The sequence below is a fragment of the Artemia sp. Qi Xiang Cuo genome, chromosome 7 (genome assembly GCF_049724085.1).
Source record: "Artemia sp. Qi Xiang Cuo chromosome 7, ASM4972408v1, whole genome shotgun sequence".
In the NCBI taxonomy this organism is placed as follows: domain Eukaryota; kingdom Metazoa; phylum Arthropoda; class Branchiopoda; order Anostraca; family Artemiidae; genus Artemia; species Artemia sp. Qi Xiang Cuo.
The window spans coordinates 43514970-43534463 of record NC_142800.1 but is presented as its reverse complement, the minus strand read 5'-3'; the positions used below and the strand labels follow the sequence as shown (position 1 = coordinate 43534463).

Genomic DNA, 19494 nt, shown 5'->3' with positions numbered 1-19494 from the left:
TATGAAGAAAAACTGCTGTGAATTGGAGAGCTCTCTGATTGTTTGGTCGTAAAACATTCAACAGCTTTCTTATGATGACAGTAATGACGGAACAGTCATTCAAAAACGTTTTATTGGACAAAAAATTTCAAAGAAGACAACAAGTACTTTTTAATATTCCAAAAAATTCATATCTAAAGCTTTTATTGTGTTTATTTCAAAAAAAATCTTTTGACTATGTATAAACTTTTTTTTTTACCCAGAAACGTCATTGCGGTGGATCATGGATGCCAAGTCCTCACCTTTAAAACCTGAACTTATCATAAAATGTGGTTAGAATCAGTGAGGAAATTTCTGGGAAAGTAATGCGAATCCTCAGTATTGTTAGAGTGGGCAAGTAATTTTTATATTTTTTAATTGATTTGGGGGTGGGGACATACCTCTGTTTTTTCCTCGATTTTTAAAAGTGAGTTTACAAAAAATGATCTTTTCACAATCTAGAGGGGCATTGCCCTCCCTCCTTCCAAATAGGTGCCCTTCTTCCAGAGAGGGGTTCAAAAGTAGATTTTTCTTCCATATGGTCTTCCATCAAAAATACTTAACAAATCTTATAATTCTAACTTTTTCGCATGCTGACCAATGGTCTATGTTGCGTAGGTACCGATCTCCTGACTCATTGCCTTCGGCCGGCGGTGCAGTGCTTAATTAGGGGCAAATCATCCGACGCTTCCCATATTTTCGCCCAGATTTCTCCAGGTACCCATTTAGAGTTGGGTCGACCCTGGCTGAGCTTACAGGGTCACGCCGTTGACCCTCGTTCCAAACCAAATAATCAGTGACACCAGGACTGGAACCACTGAAATCCTATTAAACATTCCATTTAGCAAAAGTCCATTAATTAAAAAAATTACATCCCGAATTCAGCACTTTTTTATAATATTCTTTTTCTAAAAACCATTCCATGAACAAATTGCTTATTGTCAGAATTTCAAATCAGAGGCAGCACTCTAGCCTTGCCTATAGAAAAGAGCCCTATGGCTTCAATGTTTTATTATACTTATTTATTAATTTTTCCCAGAGGCACTTCATACGGAAAGGGTGGTGGTATAAACTTTGGAAGGGGCTCATTCGATTGGAAATTGAAAGTTCTAGTGTCCTTTTAAAGTGTCAAAAGTGATCCTAGAACAACCAGCCCCCCTCCCATTCCCTTTTCCCCAAAAAACATCCGATCAAAATTTCGAGATAGTCATTTCGTTTAACATAATACACTTTATGCCTCAAGGGTTGACATCCCCCTTCATAGCCCATAGTTAACATATAAGGCTTTATAGGGAAAAAACCCAAAAAACCTTACCCGAACCCGAAAAGAAAACCTTAAGGATATATTTATCGGGATGCTGAACAGAATGACTGTAGCAAGCCGGTTGTCAAAAGAGCTTATCAGCAATATCTAAGGAACAGCTGAGGGTATTAAATTTAAACTGTCACGGTCTGTGAAGGGGATTTTGGAGATTCATTGGAGAGCAACCACCACAACCCTCCTTACCAGGGGCGTAGCTCCAGCTTTTTTATTGGGAGGGGGACAAGAGGGATCTCCATCTAAAGAGTCAAGGACCATGGGCTATGTAACTGCCCCCTCCACCAATAAACGACACCACTGCTCCTTACTTCCGACTCTTGTCCTATATTAAATTTTAAAAAAGAAGGTTTTATCAACTGAAAGTAAGGAGCGACATTGCAACTTCAAACGAACAGAGATTGTTCTGTACCAGCGCAGGATGGGAGCGGCAGAAAAAGACCATGTATCTTGGAAATCTAAAACAGGGTCCACAATGATGATATGCAAGCTTGGTTTTCCGAGATCGACTTTCGAAAATGGGAAGTTTTTTTTTTTAATCGTATGCTAGAAGAAGTATTTTTTTTATCCGTCTAATTATTGCTTATTTTCAATATACGTTAAAGGATTTTTTATGGTTGGGTGTTTTTAAAATAAAACCTTTATTTTAATTCAGGGGACTCCTAAAATCAACCATTATTGAGTAGACAAAAAGTGATACAAAAGCCAAGATAGTGTTTTTTTCAGACTGAGTTTAAAACGAACTCTTACTGCTGTGTTACCACACCTACAAATTCATCCATTCCAAGCCAAATCGCAGAGATGCCGACTAAAGTTTCTCAGCAGTGCCAGGATTTATTAAATTGTTATCTTTTATTCATAGGATGAAGGTTTATCTGGAAGAAAATTGGTTTTATTTACTTCTGTCGACGCCCATTATTCAATAAAGAAGGGGACATTCCTCTTAGGAATCGGAACAAAGAACTTGGTCTTAATTAGAACGGACAAACAAGGAAGAATGGACCCAGCTGATTTAGAATTGAAAATAAAACAGTCAATTGACAACGATCTAGAGCCGTTTTTAGTTGTTGCTACAGCTGGTAATTCTCTGCATTTTTCTTTTGATACTTTTTTCTTCAATGAAGTTGCAATATCCTTAGCTCCAAAAGCATATGTTATACTCTAGGATCTAGATTACCAAAGTTTCAAACTATTCTAGCCAAGTTTTGTATAAGATCCAGAAAAAATTTAATAGCAAACAAAATGACGTTAAAATCGTGCATCGAAAAAAAAACAATTAAACGTCGTGATAAATTAAATTTTTAAACACAGGTATATTCTTGAATAAAGAGTGTGTTCCATCCCAAAAACCTATTGGCTTTGTGCAAGTGACTTTTCACTGATTTGTGTATAACTTTGAAAGCAGTTTCTATTTTGATAAGCTTTTGAGAGCATATTTTGATTGATCCTCATGCATATAGATTTGACACATTTAAAACTTAAAGATAACACCTTCAGCTGAATAAAAGCATGCACATGCTATATTGATGATTAAATGGGTCCCCCACTTTTCAAATAACGTACAGAAGGTGGCACTTGCCAAGCATGGTAGCGAGGTGCCAGTGTGCCAAGTGTGCCAAGCGAGGTGCAGCCTTGCCAAAAGTGGTGGAGCTTTGCCACGCGTGGCTAGAGTATGCGTCACACGTGATGTTGCAAAATTTACACGAGGTGGTGGAACATGGGTGCCCCCTCAGATGATTTAATCTTATTTCACCCAAATTATAGTATTTTTCACATATTAGGTGGTGTTTCTTTTTGATAATTCTTTTAACTTCGTTAACGAACTACTTTTTTGTCTATTTATTACCCAGAAGAAGAGCAAAAGTAGTATTTAACGCATTGTGGGTTGGTTGTAAATAAAAGAAAGGACACAAAAAAAGACAGACCAGAGTTAAAAGTTAGACTTAAACTTCTCAGAACTGCAGCAACAAATTCACAAATATTAAAAATATAAAAAGTAGTAATTAATGATTATGAAAACAGTGAAAGCTAAATATGAGCTTTTACTAGAACTGCCTAAGCAAACAGAATGGCCGAGTTTTCTATCATAGAGTCCGCAATATTGGACAGCATCCGAGTGACATCTCTAGCACGAAGCTGATTTGCAACTTCAGTATGATGGTTGTAGTAGTGACTGCGACCAAAAGAGAAACAACCACGTTCCGTAGTAACTGAAAATTAAAATACGGATTTTCAAAGAAATTGTCAAGTGAAAAAAAGTTTTGAACTTGTATTCATGAGTCTCAGGACCATGGGAACCCTAATATAGAAACATATTTGTAGGTTGTGGACAAGGGCCCCTTGATAAGGAGGCAAAAAAACAATTTGTTTTTATTTTGATCAACTTGGAAATTCTTAGAGATTCTTCTGTGGGCCAAGGGAGCCTTAGATTTTTGTAGTAGTGGGCTTTAGAAAGCCAAAAAATCGGTTCAACCTTTTATTGTTTAGAACAGGTTTGAAACTTACATCTGTAAGTCTTTGTGACGAGGAGACCTTAAGGAAAAAAAAATCAGTTTGAGAGCATGCCCCTTCTCTCCCAAAAGGAGTCTAAAAATGATAAATAAAAAAAAGTTGTATCGATCCGCTTGAGGCTCATATTCCTTTAATCCTTGGGCACTGGAGACCTGTGCCCAAAAGCTTTTGTTTTAGATTGGTTTGAAACTTGCATCTCTAAGCTCTTTAGCCCAAAGGACACCCTATGCACAAACAAAAGGTATGAAAATAAACTATATTTGCCTAAAAAAAAAAGGGCCTAGGCACTTCTTCCTAACAGCTTGAAATCTGTATCTATATGTGTTTGCACGAAGGGAACCTTAATATGCAAACAAATGTTTAGGTCATGGGCACGAGCCCTGCGCGCCCCCCCCCAAAAAACAAATCTAAGGCCTAAAAAGGCCGTAAATTGTTTTCTGGTCCACTCAAACATAGATTTGCAAATGACTGGGCCAAGGGAAACTCCAAGCGAAAAATAGAAAAAAATGCTGATTCAACCAAAAAGAGGGCCTTAAAAAGGGTCGAAGGAAACTTTAAGGCCTGATAGTACCTGTGTCATGATAGCTACGGGTCTTGTGGAAAGCCTCCTTTGCTGTGGGTATGTGTCTATGTGTATCGTAAAGAATAATCAAGTAGATAAAGATCTAAATCATATTAAGCTTTCTATTCTTGCTAAGGTAATCGTTGATGAAAGTACTAAAATCAGATTAATAGCATTTTTACTATAATTTTAGGTACCACAGTTTTAGGCGCTTTTGACCCAATATTGCCTATTGCTAATATATGTTCAAAGTACAGACTATGGCTTCACGTGGATGCTGCATGGGGAGGTGGCGTATTGATGTCTCAAAAGCACCGTCGGCTATTATCTGGCGTTTCAAGAGCAGACTCCGTTACGTGGAATCCTCATAAACTACTTGCTGCTCCTCAGCAATGCTCTGTTTTCCTTACTAAGGTACTTTTTTTTACTTATTTAAATGTTATAGAATCTCAAATTCTGATTTATCTCCTAATATATCAAAATAAATACAGAAGAATAAACCTATTATGTTCGCATTAAAAAATGATTTGTTTTTTTCTGGAAACAAAAGGTTTTTGGAAGAAGAAAAAAGAAAGACAGAAGTGATGAAATTTTTTTAGATATGTATGTATTATTTTATTTTTCACGCACATAAATCAGAAACAAAACTGTGGAGTGCAAGCGACAAGGAAATAAGGAAAAACAGAAAACAACGCAAAACTACAACACATACTTTTAACAACATTTAACAGAAAAATCGCTTTAATTAACTTCAAGTACGAAAAATCAGACAGAACGCCATTTAGAGAAATAAAAATTGAAGATTTGATACATGGATCCTCATTAAAAACCATTTGTTTGAGAAGGTATTTCAAGTAAGTCAAATTTCTCCACTAACTTCTGTTTCTGCGCCAATATCCTGTTAAACGAAGCAATATTTTCTAGCATCTAAAATATGCCACACGTAGGTTACTACAATGCTTATTCCCTAACAAATGCGAATTACCGGAAAGGAAAAGAATAATTGGGGATCTACAGCCGTAATAAAAACTGCAATAACCTTTTTGATTACATCTTCGTTATTGGGCAAACTTTTTTTCACATGCAAACCTTATGTTCTTCAGTGCTGTATTCACCAAGAATAAGCTAGTAGAAGAAGGTGGGAGTCCGAGTACAACTTCTAGTCAATATTCGCCTGGAAAGATCAAGGAAGAAAATTGTTTTCGAAATCTGATTAGGCTACTTGGTAACGGCTTTTAAAACATATAAACTCTCACACTGAAGGGATAATTGACATATCAATAAAAGCAAAACATAGCATAATGATAAGAAAATTCTTGATTAGGGTTCTATGACCACAGCTTAGTGAAAGAATGTCATCAGCACATATAATACACAACAATTACAACTCAAAATAAAGCACTGAAACCGGCAGAGCCAGCAGGCATAAAGCTAACACAAAAATAGATATACTATGTGAAAAACAGCTCGTTACCGAACATCTTTACAAACAGAATGGAGTTTCAAAGCTAAAATTTACGTATATCTTAACTTTAGCACCAGAATACCAATACGACAAAATTTATAGTAAGAGCAGCAATAATTAATACAAATACAATATATTAAAGAACCAAATACAGGTATTCTGCCATAAATTTATTTATAGTCGTTGCTTCCAAATGGTGTTTTTATTGAAAGCTTCTGTTGTTGAAAGATTTAAAAACAATCTTGGTGTTAGGCCCACATTGGTGCATGTGGCGAACACATCTCTGCTGTCCAGAGAAGGAACATGGGCTTAGGAGGCTGGAGACAGAGTTTAAAAACTGTGGACAAAAAAGGTGGAACAGAATAGGTTGGTGACATAGCTTACGGAGTTTTGACCAAATGGGGTTAGGAATTCGGTATCCACGTTGTTTACAAAAGCTTGTGTGAAACGGAGCATGCAGTGTTTCAACCAAAGAAAGTCATTGACGTGGAGTAAGAATCATTGGTCAAAGATGGGTTGAAAATAGAGTTTACAGATTTGAGACCAAAGGAAAGAGATAGAGTTTCCTAACTGTTTGCAAAAGCGGATCAGAAAAATGTTTAAATATTGCTGACCAAAGGGCGGAAGATTCCATTCACATTTTTCATAAAAGGCAGTCGTAAACAGCGCTTTTACACTCCTTTCCTAAGTACTGACTATACACTCATATATGGGACACTGAAAATAGCCTGGTATGGACTCCGACCAGAAGATCATTTATTCTGACTCTGATATTACACCGGTAAGACCACTGGAACACTAAAAAAGCCAGTATTACACCAGCAAGACCAATATATTCTATAAGCCGACCAGAACATCATTTATTCTGTAATAGAGATGGGAATTTGACCTGCGTGAGACAGGTATCCGTAAACACTTTGGATTTTCAATGTAGTTCATATTGTTTGAACGCACGAGATAGAATCTATTCTTAGAATTTAAATTTTATAGAATTCGAATTAGAATTTCTCCAATGCCGGACAGAATATAATTAGCATAAATTCAACCTTCAGAAGTCAATTGTTGCAAGTACAGAAAGGCGATGATCACTTAAGTTAACCGCTTTTTATTTGATTTTAAAATGGACTAATAGAATTTATACATATTTTTAGGAAATCTAAATTAAATTAATTGAAAGCGGGAATTTTAAATGCATTATATTAAAAGGCGCTAAGAATAGAATTTTAAATCGTTAAAATAATAAAAATTAAAAAACTAAGCCAAATAAAATAAATAGATAAATAAAATAAATGTCACTTTTGAAGTTTGCATGTAACTAAAACCTTTCATAATTTATTAATACAGGTGTTTGTAAGCATCAAAAGGATTTTACATCAATTCACAGAATCCAGAAACTATACAAATGTTTCAGAATCTATGCTTATGATGTTTGCATGTAACTAAAACCATCCATTATCGATTAATACAAGCATTTTTTAGCGTCACAAGGATTATATAGCATTTCAGATAATTAAGAAACTATAAAAGTGTTTCTGAATATATGCTTTTGCAGTTTGCATGTAACTAAAATCTTTCTTTATCAATTGATACAGGTATTTTTCAGCATCAGAAGGATTCTACATCATTTCATAGAATCAAGACACAAAACATATGTTCCAGAATCTATGCTTATCCACTTTTCATGTAACTAAAATCTTAAATTATCGATTAATACAGGTATTTGTAGCATCAAAAGGATTTATATCTTTTCTTAGAATTAAGAAACTATGCAAATGTTTAAGAATCTATGCTTTTGCAGTTTGCATGTAACTAAAACCTTCCGTTATTGATGAATACAGGTATCTTTTAGCATCAAAAGGATTTGACATCATTTCAAAGAATCAAGAAACTACACAAATGTTCCATAATCTTTGCTTTTGCCATTTGTATGTAATTAAAACCTTCCATTGTCGGTTCATACAAGTAACTTTTATCATCAAAAGAATTTTACATCATTTGAAATCTATCTACAAATGTTTCAAAATCTATGCTTTTGCAGTTTGCATTTAACTAAAACCTTCAATTACTGATTAATACAGATATTTATTAGCATCAAAAGTATTTTAAATAATTTCATAGAATCAAAAACCTATACAAACGTTCCAGAATTTTAGCTTTTGCAGTTTGCATGTAACTAAAACCTTCGATTGTCGATTTAACACAGGTATTTTTTAGCATGAAAAGAATTTTAGATCATTTCACAAAATCCAAGAAACTATAAAAATGTTCCAGAATCTATGCTTTTGCAGTTTGCATGTAACTAAAACCTTCCATTATCGATTAATACAGGTATTTCATAGCATGAAAAGAATTTTAGATCATTTCACAAAATCAAGAAACTATAAAAATGTTCCAGAATCTATTCAAGAATCTATAATATCAAAGTTTGCATGTAACTAAAACCTTCCATTATCGATCATACATTATCGATAGTACATGTAGTTTTTAGCATCAAAAGGATTTTATTCCATTTCATATAATCTCGAAACTTTACAAATATACTAGAACCTATAATTTTGCAGTTTGCATTAAATTATGCTAAAACCTTCAATTATCGATTAATACAGATATTTTGTAGCATCAAAAGTATTTTAAATAATTTCATAGAATCAAGAAACTGTGCAAACGTTCCAGAATTTTTGCTTTTGTAGTTTGCATGTAACTAAAACCTTCCATTGTCAATTAATACAGGTATTTTTTAGCATCAAAAGGATTTTAGATCATTTCATAGAATCCAAGAAACTATAAAAATGTTCCAGAATCTATGCTTATGCATTTTTTATTTAACTAAAACCTTCCATTATCGAGTAATACAGGTATTTTCTATAGCATCAAAAGGATTTTACATCACTTCATAGAATTAACAAACTGTAAAATTGTTCCAGAATTTATGCTTTTGCAGTTTGCATGTTACTAAAACCCTCCGTTATCAATTAATACAGATATATTTTTAGCATCAAAAGGATTTAAATCATTTCACAGCATCAAGAAACTATACAAATGTTCCAGAATATAGCGTGCGGGCTCGCATACTGAACCAAAAACGAACATAACTTTTAAACAGTTAGCCTATAATAACCTAGGCAATAAGAAAAAGTTTACTTTAGGTAGCCGGGATGCGACAGGTTTGTTGCAGGTACCCTGTGTATGGCAAGCTAGGAGCTCCGGGGGGGGGATTTTTCATCGTATTATTCATTTTAAAATGACTCTTTCACTGCTGATTATGAACGAATGTGTCGTCATCAAGACTTTTAAATGTAAAATGCACTGAAAGTTCTTTTGGATTTTTCTTATGCGGCCACCATCAAGATTCTTGATTCTGTGAAATCTTGTAAAATCTTATTGATGCTAAAATCTACCTGCGTTAATCGTCAACGGGTGGTTTTAGTTACATGCAAACTGCAAAAGCCTAGATTCTGGAAAATTAGTATAGTTTCCTGACCTGTCAAATGATGTAAAATCCTTTTGATGCTAAAAAATATCTGTATTAATTGATAATGCAAGATTCTAGTTGCATGCAAACTACAAAAGCACATATTCTGGAACATTTGTATAGTTTCTTGATTCTTTGGAATGATGTAAAATCCTTTAGATGCTAAAATTTACCTGTATTAGTCGATAATGGAAGGTTTTAGTTACATGCAAATTACAAAAGCATAGATTCTGGAACATTTGTATAATTTCTTGATTCTGTGAAATGATGTAAAATCCTTTTGACGCTAAAAAATCCCTGTATTAATCGATAATGGAAGGTTTTAGTTACATGAAAACTGCGAAAGCATAGATTCTGGAACATTTGTATAGTTTCTACATTCTCTGGAATATTGTAAAATCCTTTAGATGCTAAATACCTGTATGTCGATAATGGAAGGTTATAGTTACATGCAAACTGCAAAAGCATAGATTATGAAATATTTGTTTAGTTCTTGATTCTGTGAAATGATGTAAAATCCTTTTAATACAAAAAAGAAAAATATCTGTATTAATCGATAATTGAAGGTTTTAGTTGTATGCAAACTGTGAAAGCATAGTTTCTGAAACATTTGCATAGTTCCTTGATTCTTTGAAATGATGTAAAATCCTTTTGATGCTAAAAAATATATGTATTACTTGATAATGGAAGGTTTTAGTTACATGTAAACTGCAAAAGCATAGATACTGAAACATTTGTGTAGTTCTTGATTCTGTGAAATCATTTAAAATCCTTTTAATGCTAAAACAAATATATGTATTACTCAATAATTGAAGGTTTTTATTATATGCAAACTGTAAAAGCATAGTTTCTGAAACATTTGTATAGTTCCTTGATTCTTTGAACTGATGTAAAATCCTTTTGATGCTACAAAATACCTGTATTAATCGATAGTGGAAAGTTTTAGATACATGCAAACTGAAAAAGCATAGATTCTGGAACGTTTCTATGGTTTCTTGATTCTTTGGAATGATGTAAAATCCTTTTGATACTAAGAATTATCTATAATAATCGATAATAGAAGGTTTTAATTACATGCAAGCTGCAAAAGTATATATTCTGAAACATTATTATAATTTAGTTTCTTGATTTTGTGAATTGATACAAAATCCTTTAGATGCAAAAATTACCTGTATTAGTCGATAATGGAAGGTTTTTGTTACATTCAAACTGCAAAACATAGATTCTGAAACGTTTCAATAATTTCTTGATTCTGTGAAATGTTGCAAAATTCTCTTGCCGGTAAGAAAATACCTATATTAATATATAATGGAAGGTTTTAGTTACTTGCAAATTGCAAAAGAATAGATTCTGGAACATTTGTATAGTTTTTTGATTCTGTGACATGATGCAAAATCCTTTTGATTCTAAAAAAATTCTGTAATAATCGATAATGGAAGGCTTTAGTTACTTGCAAACTGCAAAAGAATAGATTCTGGAACATTTGAATAGTTTCTTGATTCGGCAAAATGATGTAAAATCCTTTGGATGCCAAAAAAAATGTTGATACCTTTTGATTCTATAAAAATGTTCCAGAATCTATGCTTTTGCAGTTTTTAAGTAACTAAAGCCTTTCATTATCGATTAGTACAGGTATTTTTTAGCATGAAAAGGATTTTACATCATTTCAAAGAATCAAGAAACTATACAAGTGTTTCAGAACCTATGCTTTCGCAGTTCAAATGTAACTAAAACCTTCCATTATCGATTAATACAAGTATTATTTATCATCAAAAGGACGTTATATCATTTCACAGAATCAAAAAACTATCCAAATGCTCCAGAATCTCTGCTTTTGTAGTTTGCATGTAACTAAAACCTTTTATTATCGATTAATACTGATATTTTTTAGCATCAAAAGGGTTTTACATCATTTCACACAATCAAGAATCTATACAAATGTTCCAGAATCTATGCTTTTGCACTTTTCATGTAACTTAAAATTTCCATTATCGATTAACAGAGGTATTTCTTAGCATTAAATGGAGTTTACATCATTTCACAGAATCAAGAAACTATACAAATGTCTCAGAATCTATGCTTTCGCAGTTTTAGCTAAAACCTTCCATTATCGATTAATACAGGTATTCTCTTAGCGTCAAAAGGATTTTACATCATTTCACAGAATCAAGAAACTATACAAATGTTCCAGAATCTATGATTTTGCAATTTGCAAGTAACTAAAACCTTCCATTATCGATTAATACATGTATTTTTTAGCATCAAAAGGATTTTTCTTCATTTCACAGAATCAAGAAACTATACAAATGTTTCAAAATCTATGCTTTTGCAGTTTGAATATAACTAAAACCTCCAATTATCGATTAATACAGAGATTTTTAAGCATCAAAAGGATTTTAAATAATTTCATAGAATCAAAAACCTATACAAACGTTCCAGAATTTTAGCTTTTGCGGTTTGCATGTAACTAAAACCTTCCATTGTCGATTAATACAGGTATTTTTTAGCATCAAAAGGATTTTAGATCATTTCATATAATCAAGAAACTATAAAAATGTTCCAGAATCTATGCTTTCGCAGTTTACATGCAACTAAAACCTTCCATTATCGATCATACATTATCGATAGTTCATGTGGTTTTTAGCATCAAAAGGGTTTTATATCATTTCGCAGAATCAAGAAACTACACAAATTTTACAGAATCTATGCTTTTGCAGTTTGCATGTAACTCCAACCTTCCATTACTGATTAATACAGGTATTTTTTAAGCATCGAAAGGATTTCACACCATTTCATAGAATCAACAAACTGAACAATTGTTCCAGAATTTATGCTTTTGCAGTTTGCATGTAACTAAATCCCTCCTTTATCAGTTAATACAGATTTTTTTTAGCATCAAAAGGATTTTAATCATTTCACAGAATCAAGAAATTATACAAATTTTCCAGAATATGTCGTTCGGGCACGCTTACTGAACCCAAATGAACATAACTTAAAAACAGCTAACCTTTGTAGCCTACGTAATAAGAAAAAGTTTACTGTAGGTAGCTGCGGTGCGGCTTGTTGGTTGCGGGTACCCTGGGTTTAACAAGATGAGGGCACTAGGGGGGGGGGGAGATTTTTCATCATATTATACATTTTAAAATGACTCTCACACTGCTGCAAACAAATGTGTCGCCATCTAGACTTTTAAATGTAAAATGCGCTGAAAGTTCCTTTGGATTTTTCTTATGCGGCCACCATCGAGATTTTTGATTCTGTGAAATCTTGTAAAATCTTTTTGATGCTAAAAAATACCTGTATTAATCAATAATGGAGGATTTTTGTTACATGCAAATTGCAAAAGCATAGATTATGAAAAATTTGTATAGTTCTTGATTCTGTGAAATATGTAAAATCCTCTTAATGCTAAAAAAAATATCAGTATTAATCGATAATTGAAGGTTTTACTTATATGCAAACTGTAAAAGCATAGATTATGAAACATTTGTATAGTTCTTGATTCTGTGAAGTGATATAAAATCCTTTTGATGCTACAAAAAATAGCTGTATTGATCGATAATTGAAGGTTTTAGTTATATGCAAACTGTAAAAGCATAGATTCTGAAACATTTGTATAGTTCCTTGATTCTTTGAAATGATATAATATCCTTTTGATGCTAAAAATTACCTGTGTTAATTGATAATGAAAGGCTTTAGTTACATGCGAACCGCAAAAACATAGATTCTGAAACATCTGTGTTGTTTCTTGATTATACGAAATAATGTAAAATCATTTTGATGCTAAGAAATAGCTCTATTAATCGATAATCGAAGGTTTTAATTACATGAAAACTGCAAAAGTATATATTCTGAAACATTTGTTTTGTTTAGTTTATTGATGCTGTGAAATGATATAAAATCCTTTCGATGCTAAAAAATACCTTTATTAATTGATAATGAAAGGTTTTAGTTACGTGCAAATTGCAAAACATAGATTCTGGAACGTTTGTATAGTTTCTTGATTCTGTGAAATGATGTAAAATCCTTTTGATGGTAAAAAAAAAGACCTGTATTAATAGATAATGGAAGGTTTTAGTTACTTGCAAATTGCAAAAGAATAGTATTCTGGAACATTTGTAATAGTTTCTTGGTTCTGCGAAATAATGTAAAATCCTTTTAATCCAAAAAAATATATGTATTAATCGATAACAGATGGTTTTAGTTACATATAATTTGCACAAGAATGTATTTTGAAACATTTGTATAGTTTAGTTTCTTGATTCTGTAAAATGTTGTAAAATCATTTTGATGCTAAAAAAAATACCTGTAGTAATTGATAAGGAAAGATTTTATTTACATGTATATTGCAAAATAAAAGACTCTAGAACATTTGTATAGTTTCTGGATTCTGTGAAATGATTTAAAATCCTTTTCATGATAAAAAATACCTGTATTAATCGATAATGGAAGGTTTTAGGTACATGCAAACTGCAAAAGTATATATTCTGAAACATTTGTATAGTTTAGTTTCTTGATTTCTGCGAAATGATGTAAAGTCCTTTTGATGCTAAAAAATACCTATATTAACCGATAATGGAAGGTTTTAGTTACTTGCAAACAGCAAAAGTATATATTCTGAAACATATGTATAGTTTAATTTATTTATTCTGTGAAATAATATAAAATCCTTTTGATGCTAAATAAATATCTGTATTAATTGATAATGGAAGGTTTCAGTTACACGCAAACTGCAAAAGCACTTAATGTAGATTTCCTATTAATCATCAGTCCAAAAATTTCGAGGGCCAAAGAAATTCACTTGTGACATTTTTAAAATATAAAATGAAAATTGTATACATATGATACTCGTGATGTTTCGTTCTAGAAAAACCGTATACTCAGCGCCTTTTGATATAATACATCTAAAATTTCTGCTTTAAATACACTTAATGTAGATTTCTTATAAATCATCAGTCCAGAAATTCTAAGTACCAAAGAAATTTGCTTGTGACATTTATAAAATACAAATGAAAGCTGTAAACATATGATACTCGTGACTTTTCGTTCTAGAAAAACCATATTTGTAATGACATTTTTTCATTTATTTTTAGCTTAATTTTTTTATTTTTTGTTTCAATGACATTAAAATTCTATTCCCAGCATATTTAAATTTCCCGCTTTCAATTCATTTAATGTAGATTTCCTATAAATATGTATAAACTCTATTTGTTCAATTTGAAATTAAATAAAAAGGGTTAACTTAAGTGGTCATCGCTTTTCTGTACTCGAATCAATTGACTTCTGAATTTTAAATATATGCTAACAATATTCTGACAGGTAGCGGAGAAATTCTAATCCATATTCGATAGAATAGATTTTATCTCGCGTGTTTACATTGAAAATCCAAAGTGTTCATGGATACCTGTCTATAAGTAGGTCAAATTCGTGTCCCTATTGCAGAATAAATGATATACTGGTCTATTTATAGAATATATTGGTCTTGTCGGTGTAGTACAAAGTATAAACACATACAACAAGTACTGAAAACACCTATCCTCTCCACACAAAAAAAGTGACCCTTTGTCCGCGTCTCCGGAGACGATTCCATACCTATGCGAACCAGGCGCCTAAAATTTTCAAGTTCCGTAGATGATAATACTTGTTCCGTAAAAGCTCTATTAACTTTAATTTATTGGCTCGGAGCTATTAAGTAGTACAGCATTTCCCCTCTAGAGGCGCTGAGGTACGCGGGATCACTTTTGGAGAGTTTTGTCAGTACTTGTTCAGTATGTGTTTATACTTTGGTGCAGTAGTGGCTATTATCTCTTTCGGTAAACAGTGCCCACACTAGGTTACCAGTCAACTTAGGAAAGGAGTGTAAATGCGCTGCTTCCGACTACCTCTTAAAAAAATGTGAATGGAATCTTCCGCCCTTTGGTCAGCAATACTTAATCTTTTTTTCTGATCCACTTTGGTAAACAGTTAGGAAACTCTATTTCGTTCCTTTGGTCTAAAATCTGTAAACTCTATTTTCTATAGAGTTATTCTATTTTATAGAGCATCTATTTTCTACTTACGTGTCTTAGCCTAAAGGGAGTAGGAGACTGAGCGTATATACTGACAACCAAAGAGAGCCAGAGAAGGAGCGTAAACGTTTCTTTTTACCATAGGGAGTCGGATGCGGTCTCTTTATTTAAAGGGTGGGAAAACATCGCAAGCGCTATCAACCAAAGAGGGTTAAAGACTATGTATAATAAATTTTCACCAAATGACATTGAATAAGACTTGTACACACCATTGAACAAATCATTACCGGTTGACCGAAGGTTGTATAACAAGCTAATGTTTTGAAATTTGATAACGGAGAGGTCGTGCACCCAAAGGCTTTACTTTGAACCCTGTTCCAAAAGAAACAGTGCACTGAACACAAGAAAGGATATTGTTTAAATGTAGTTGAAAATGTTTTCCCAAAAGACTTTAAATATTATATTTAGATAATTTAGATATCTGTAGATTATGTAGATTATTCCATATAAAGTGCATGTTGTTCATGAACTGAAGCCTCAGGATTCAGAAAAACGCGTACTCTTCTGTCGGTGGTTTGAAAATTTTATTCTAGAGAAAGGTGAAAACATTTTAAACCATACATTCTTCAGTGATGAAGCAGGATTCCATTTGTGCGGGTACATGAACAGTCAGAACTAAAGAGTGTGGTCAACAAAAAATACTCATGCTCTGTTTCAGAAGCCCCTCCACGACCAAAAAGTTGGTGTATGTTGTGCTTTGTCAAGGTGGAGTATTATTTGACCTATCTTTTTTGAAAACACTATCAAATATGATTGTTACATTCATAACATCCTGGAGCTATTTTTTTATCAACTGACGGAGCAAGAAAAGGAACAAGGCTGGTTCCAGCTAGATGAAGCAACTGTACATATGGCTCGTGTCAGTATGGCTGCAGTTGGTGATGTCTTTGGGTATCGTGCGATCTCTCGTGGTTGGTGGCCACCTTGATCGCCAGATTTACACCTCCTGACTTTTATTTTTGGGAAAAATTGATAAGCTCAGTGTATGCAGACAATCCTCGAACTACGGATGAACTGAAGCAGAAAATAACAAGTGTTATTCAAAAAATCAAACCTAATGAAATTGAATGTGTTTTTCAAAACATGCAGCGTCGCGCTCGTTTATGTCTGCAGGTGAATAGCGCACACTTTCAACAGTTATTGTAGATCATATCTTACCACACGAGTCAACCCTCAATCGTACTTTAGTTGATAAGGTGTTAGATTTGTGAATATTTGCAATATATAGTATGTTTCTGTGAGTTTTGTTTCTTTGGGTTATTAGCATATTTCTACTGCACTGTTTCTTTTGGAACACCCTGTATCTACGGACCCCAGAAGAACAGAAAAAAATAATACAAGAGAGAAATATCAGTGTTGTTGCTTCGATTAAGATTTTCTTATCGTATGTAAGTTGAATAATCTCCTAGGCACTACTAATTCAGTAAACATCTTTTTAAGGCTTCACTTAAAGCCAATTAGATCGAATAGCATGAATGTTGTGGCTAGAGTAGGTCAAAGACATCTAAAGTCAATAATATTAAAGCATAACGAATACGGAAAATCAGAGCAGCGGAAAGCCTTATCAAGTGTCTGCTTCTTTAAGGTTTTCTTTTTTTAGATGCCAAGAAATGATTTTGGAACTCCTTTCTATACAGATTACGACGTTTCATATTTTTGCAGCGTAAAGCTCATTTAGAACATTGCTGTAAAATCAAGAAAAACTTGGAGGGCGGAGGACAATTTTTTTTTCAAAATCTTGGGAATTTTTTGTGGATATTTTTTCGTATTTTTTCAATAAAAATACCAAAAAAGGATATTTTTTTATAAGAATACCAAAAAAAGTTAGCTGTCGAAATCTAAGAGGGACAAAAAATCAATGGAGGACGAAAATGCCTCCCTACTTAGTTTGTATCACCTATTTAGAATAGTCTAAGCAAATAGTCGTGTACTGTATGCAGAACGACCCAATAAATTCAATTGTTTTCGAAGTATTACACTTGATATAATAAAATATACCGAAATTACTCGTATAACGTCTTGATAATGAATTTCTTTCTTTTTTTACTTGGTACTAGAGCTATCAAGTCGCAAAATTTCTTATATAAATAGAGGTTATGTTTTACATAAAAGTTGCATTACTACTGAATATACGTATTCATTCTTTTGTTTTGTTTTTGTTCTTTTGTTTCTTCTTTCACTGCTTAGTAAATTACACTGAAATTCTTAAAATCTGCTGAAATAAATTACAAATCATATGTATATTTTGGCGATTTTCCGAGCAACTGAAAGTAAATCATTCGGTTTTTTTTTTGGGGGGGGGGGTAAACATCCAATACAGTTGCTTGTGAGGGATGGGGGGACAAAAATTTGAATTTATACCTTGTTCCTTTGTAACTTTTTTCTCTCTTTCTTCGTGTTAGAAATTTTAACAGTTAGAAATTTTTAACGTATTTGAAATTAGGGTTGTAATCATGCCCCCCCCCATGACCCATATGAAGTCCCAGAGCACAACTGATGTGCCCAGTAAGGCACGAGAAGGTGAGTGCAGAAATACTTGGGTGGATCAGAAGAAAACAATGTTAGCCCCCTCCCAAATTCAAAATTTGATGTTCATTTTGTTCACTAGCATCCCAGGAAGTTTAAAACGGTCTCTAAGGCCACTCTTAAGATATTTTGGATACCCCATTTTATTAACTTGAAAATACAAAGTTTCTTTCAATCTGCACAGCTTTTTTACCGTGAATAGAAACCCCCATAAACACACACACGCTCACACACACACACACACACACACACACACACACACACACACACACACACACACACACACACACACATGTGTGTGTTTTGTTCACTAGCATCCCAGGAAGTTTAAAACGGTCTCTAAGGCCACTCTTAAGATATTTTGGATACACCACATTTTATTAACTTGAAAATACAAAGTTTCTTTCAATCTGCACAGCTTTTTTACCGTGAATAGAAACCCCCATAAACACAAACACACACACACACACGCACACACACACACACACACACACACACACACACACACACACTCACACACACACACACACACACACACACACACACACACACACACACACACACACACACACACACACACACACACACACACACACACACACACAAGTTAGGTTCCCCTGTCCCTCCCTTTTTTTATCCAACCCTAACAGAAAGTTTCAACTTTGCCCCCAAAGTCAAGCCGTTCCCGAGATATTATAGATATGGTATTTTACCAGCATGTAGGCACATAGTATGTTTTGATTTAGTTTTAGTCCCTCCTCCCAGTCAGAGTTCAATTTACACTTACCCCCTCCCCTCAACACTCTCTAAAAGTTTCAACTTGATCGCCCAAGCCACTCCCAAGATAGTACAGACACGTCATTTTGATAACCTTACAACACGTAGTGTATTTATGTTTACCTCATTACTTAACGGTGCATATATTTTAATTCTCAACGCAGCTAATAGTGCAAAATATTGTGGCGGATCAAGGACTCAATTTTTATATCTCCTCCCCCTTACCCTACTGAAAATTTGAAGTCTCCTTACTCCACCTTTCCTCTTTCTTTCCCCAACAGTACCTGGGACTTTCAACTTCATCCCCCCGTCCATTTGCAAGATATGAAAGATATGCTATGTTGATTGCCTAGATAGCCTACATATAGTGTCTTTCAAGTTACATATTCCCCTCCCTAAGCAAGGTTTGAGATCCAGTCCTTTTCCTCTTGACATTTCCCGACACAAGGCATTCAAGATATTGCATATAATTTGAAAACTCATGTGCACATGGTGTCTTTTGATTTACTCGTCTGTGTGTTACGTTTCCAGAATCAAGACCAAACATAATCACTTTTTCTGCTAAAACCCATCTGTTTGTAGTTTACAAAGTTTAGGGTCATTGCTCCCGGGGTCTTAGGGGTGATGTCAACCCCAGAGGCATGCTTATTCATCTTTTGATCTGAGCATAATCAAGTTTCACAAGTTTCGAACTGATCAGTGAAAAAGTTTTTCAGCCCCCCAGCAACAGCAATAACCTCAGACGCAACAAAACATTTGATCTTTTCGACCCAGAGA

The 19494-nt window shown here is 33.6% G+C and overlaps 1 protein-coding gene across 1 annotated transcript in view; it reads left to right on the top strand.

Annotated features, from left to right (window-relative positions):
- Positions 1 to 19494, top strand: part of b (glutamate decarboxylase-like protein black) — a 46062-nt gene that overhangs the window by 14188 nt on the left and 12380 nt on the right. The window contains exons 3-4 of the mRNA XM_089091548.1: positions 2199 to 2415; positions 4603 to 4823. Of these exons, the coding sequence (XP_088947674.1) occupies positions 2199 to 2415; positions 4603 to 4823 (438 nt within the window). The remainder of the gene's footprint in view (positions 1 to 2198; positions 2416 to 4602; positions 4824 to 19494) is intronic.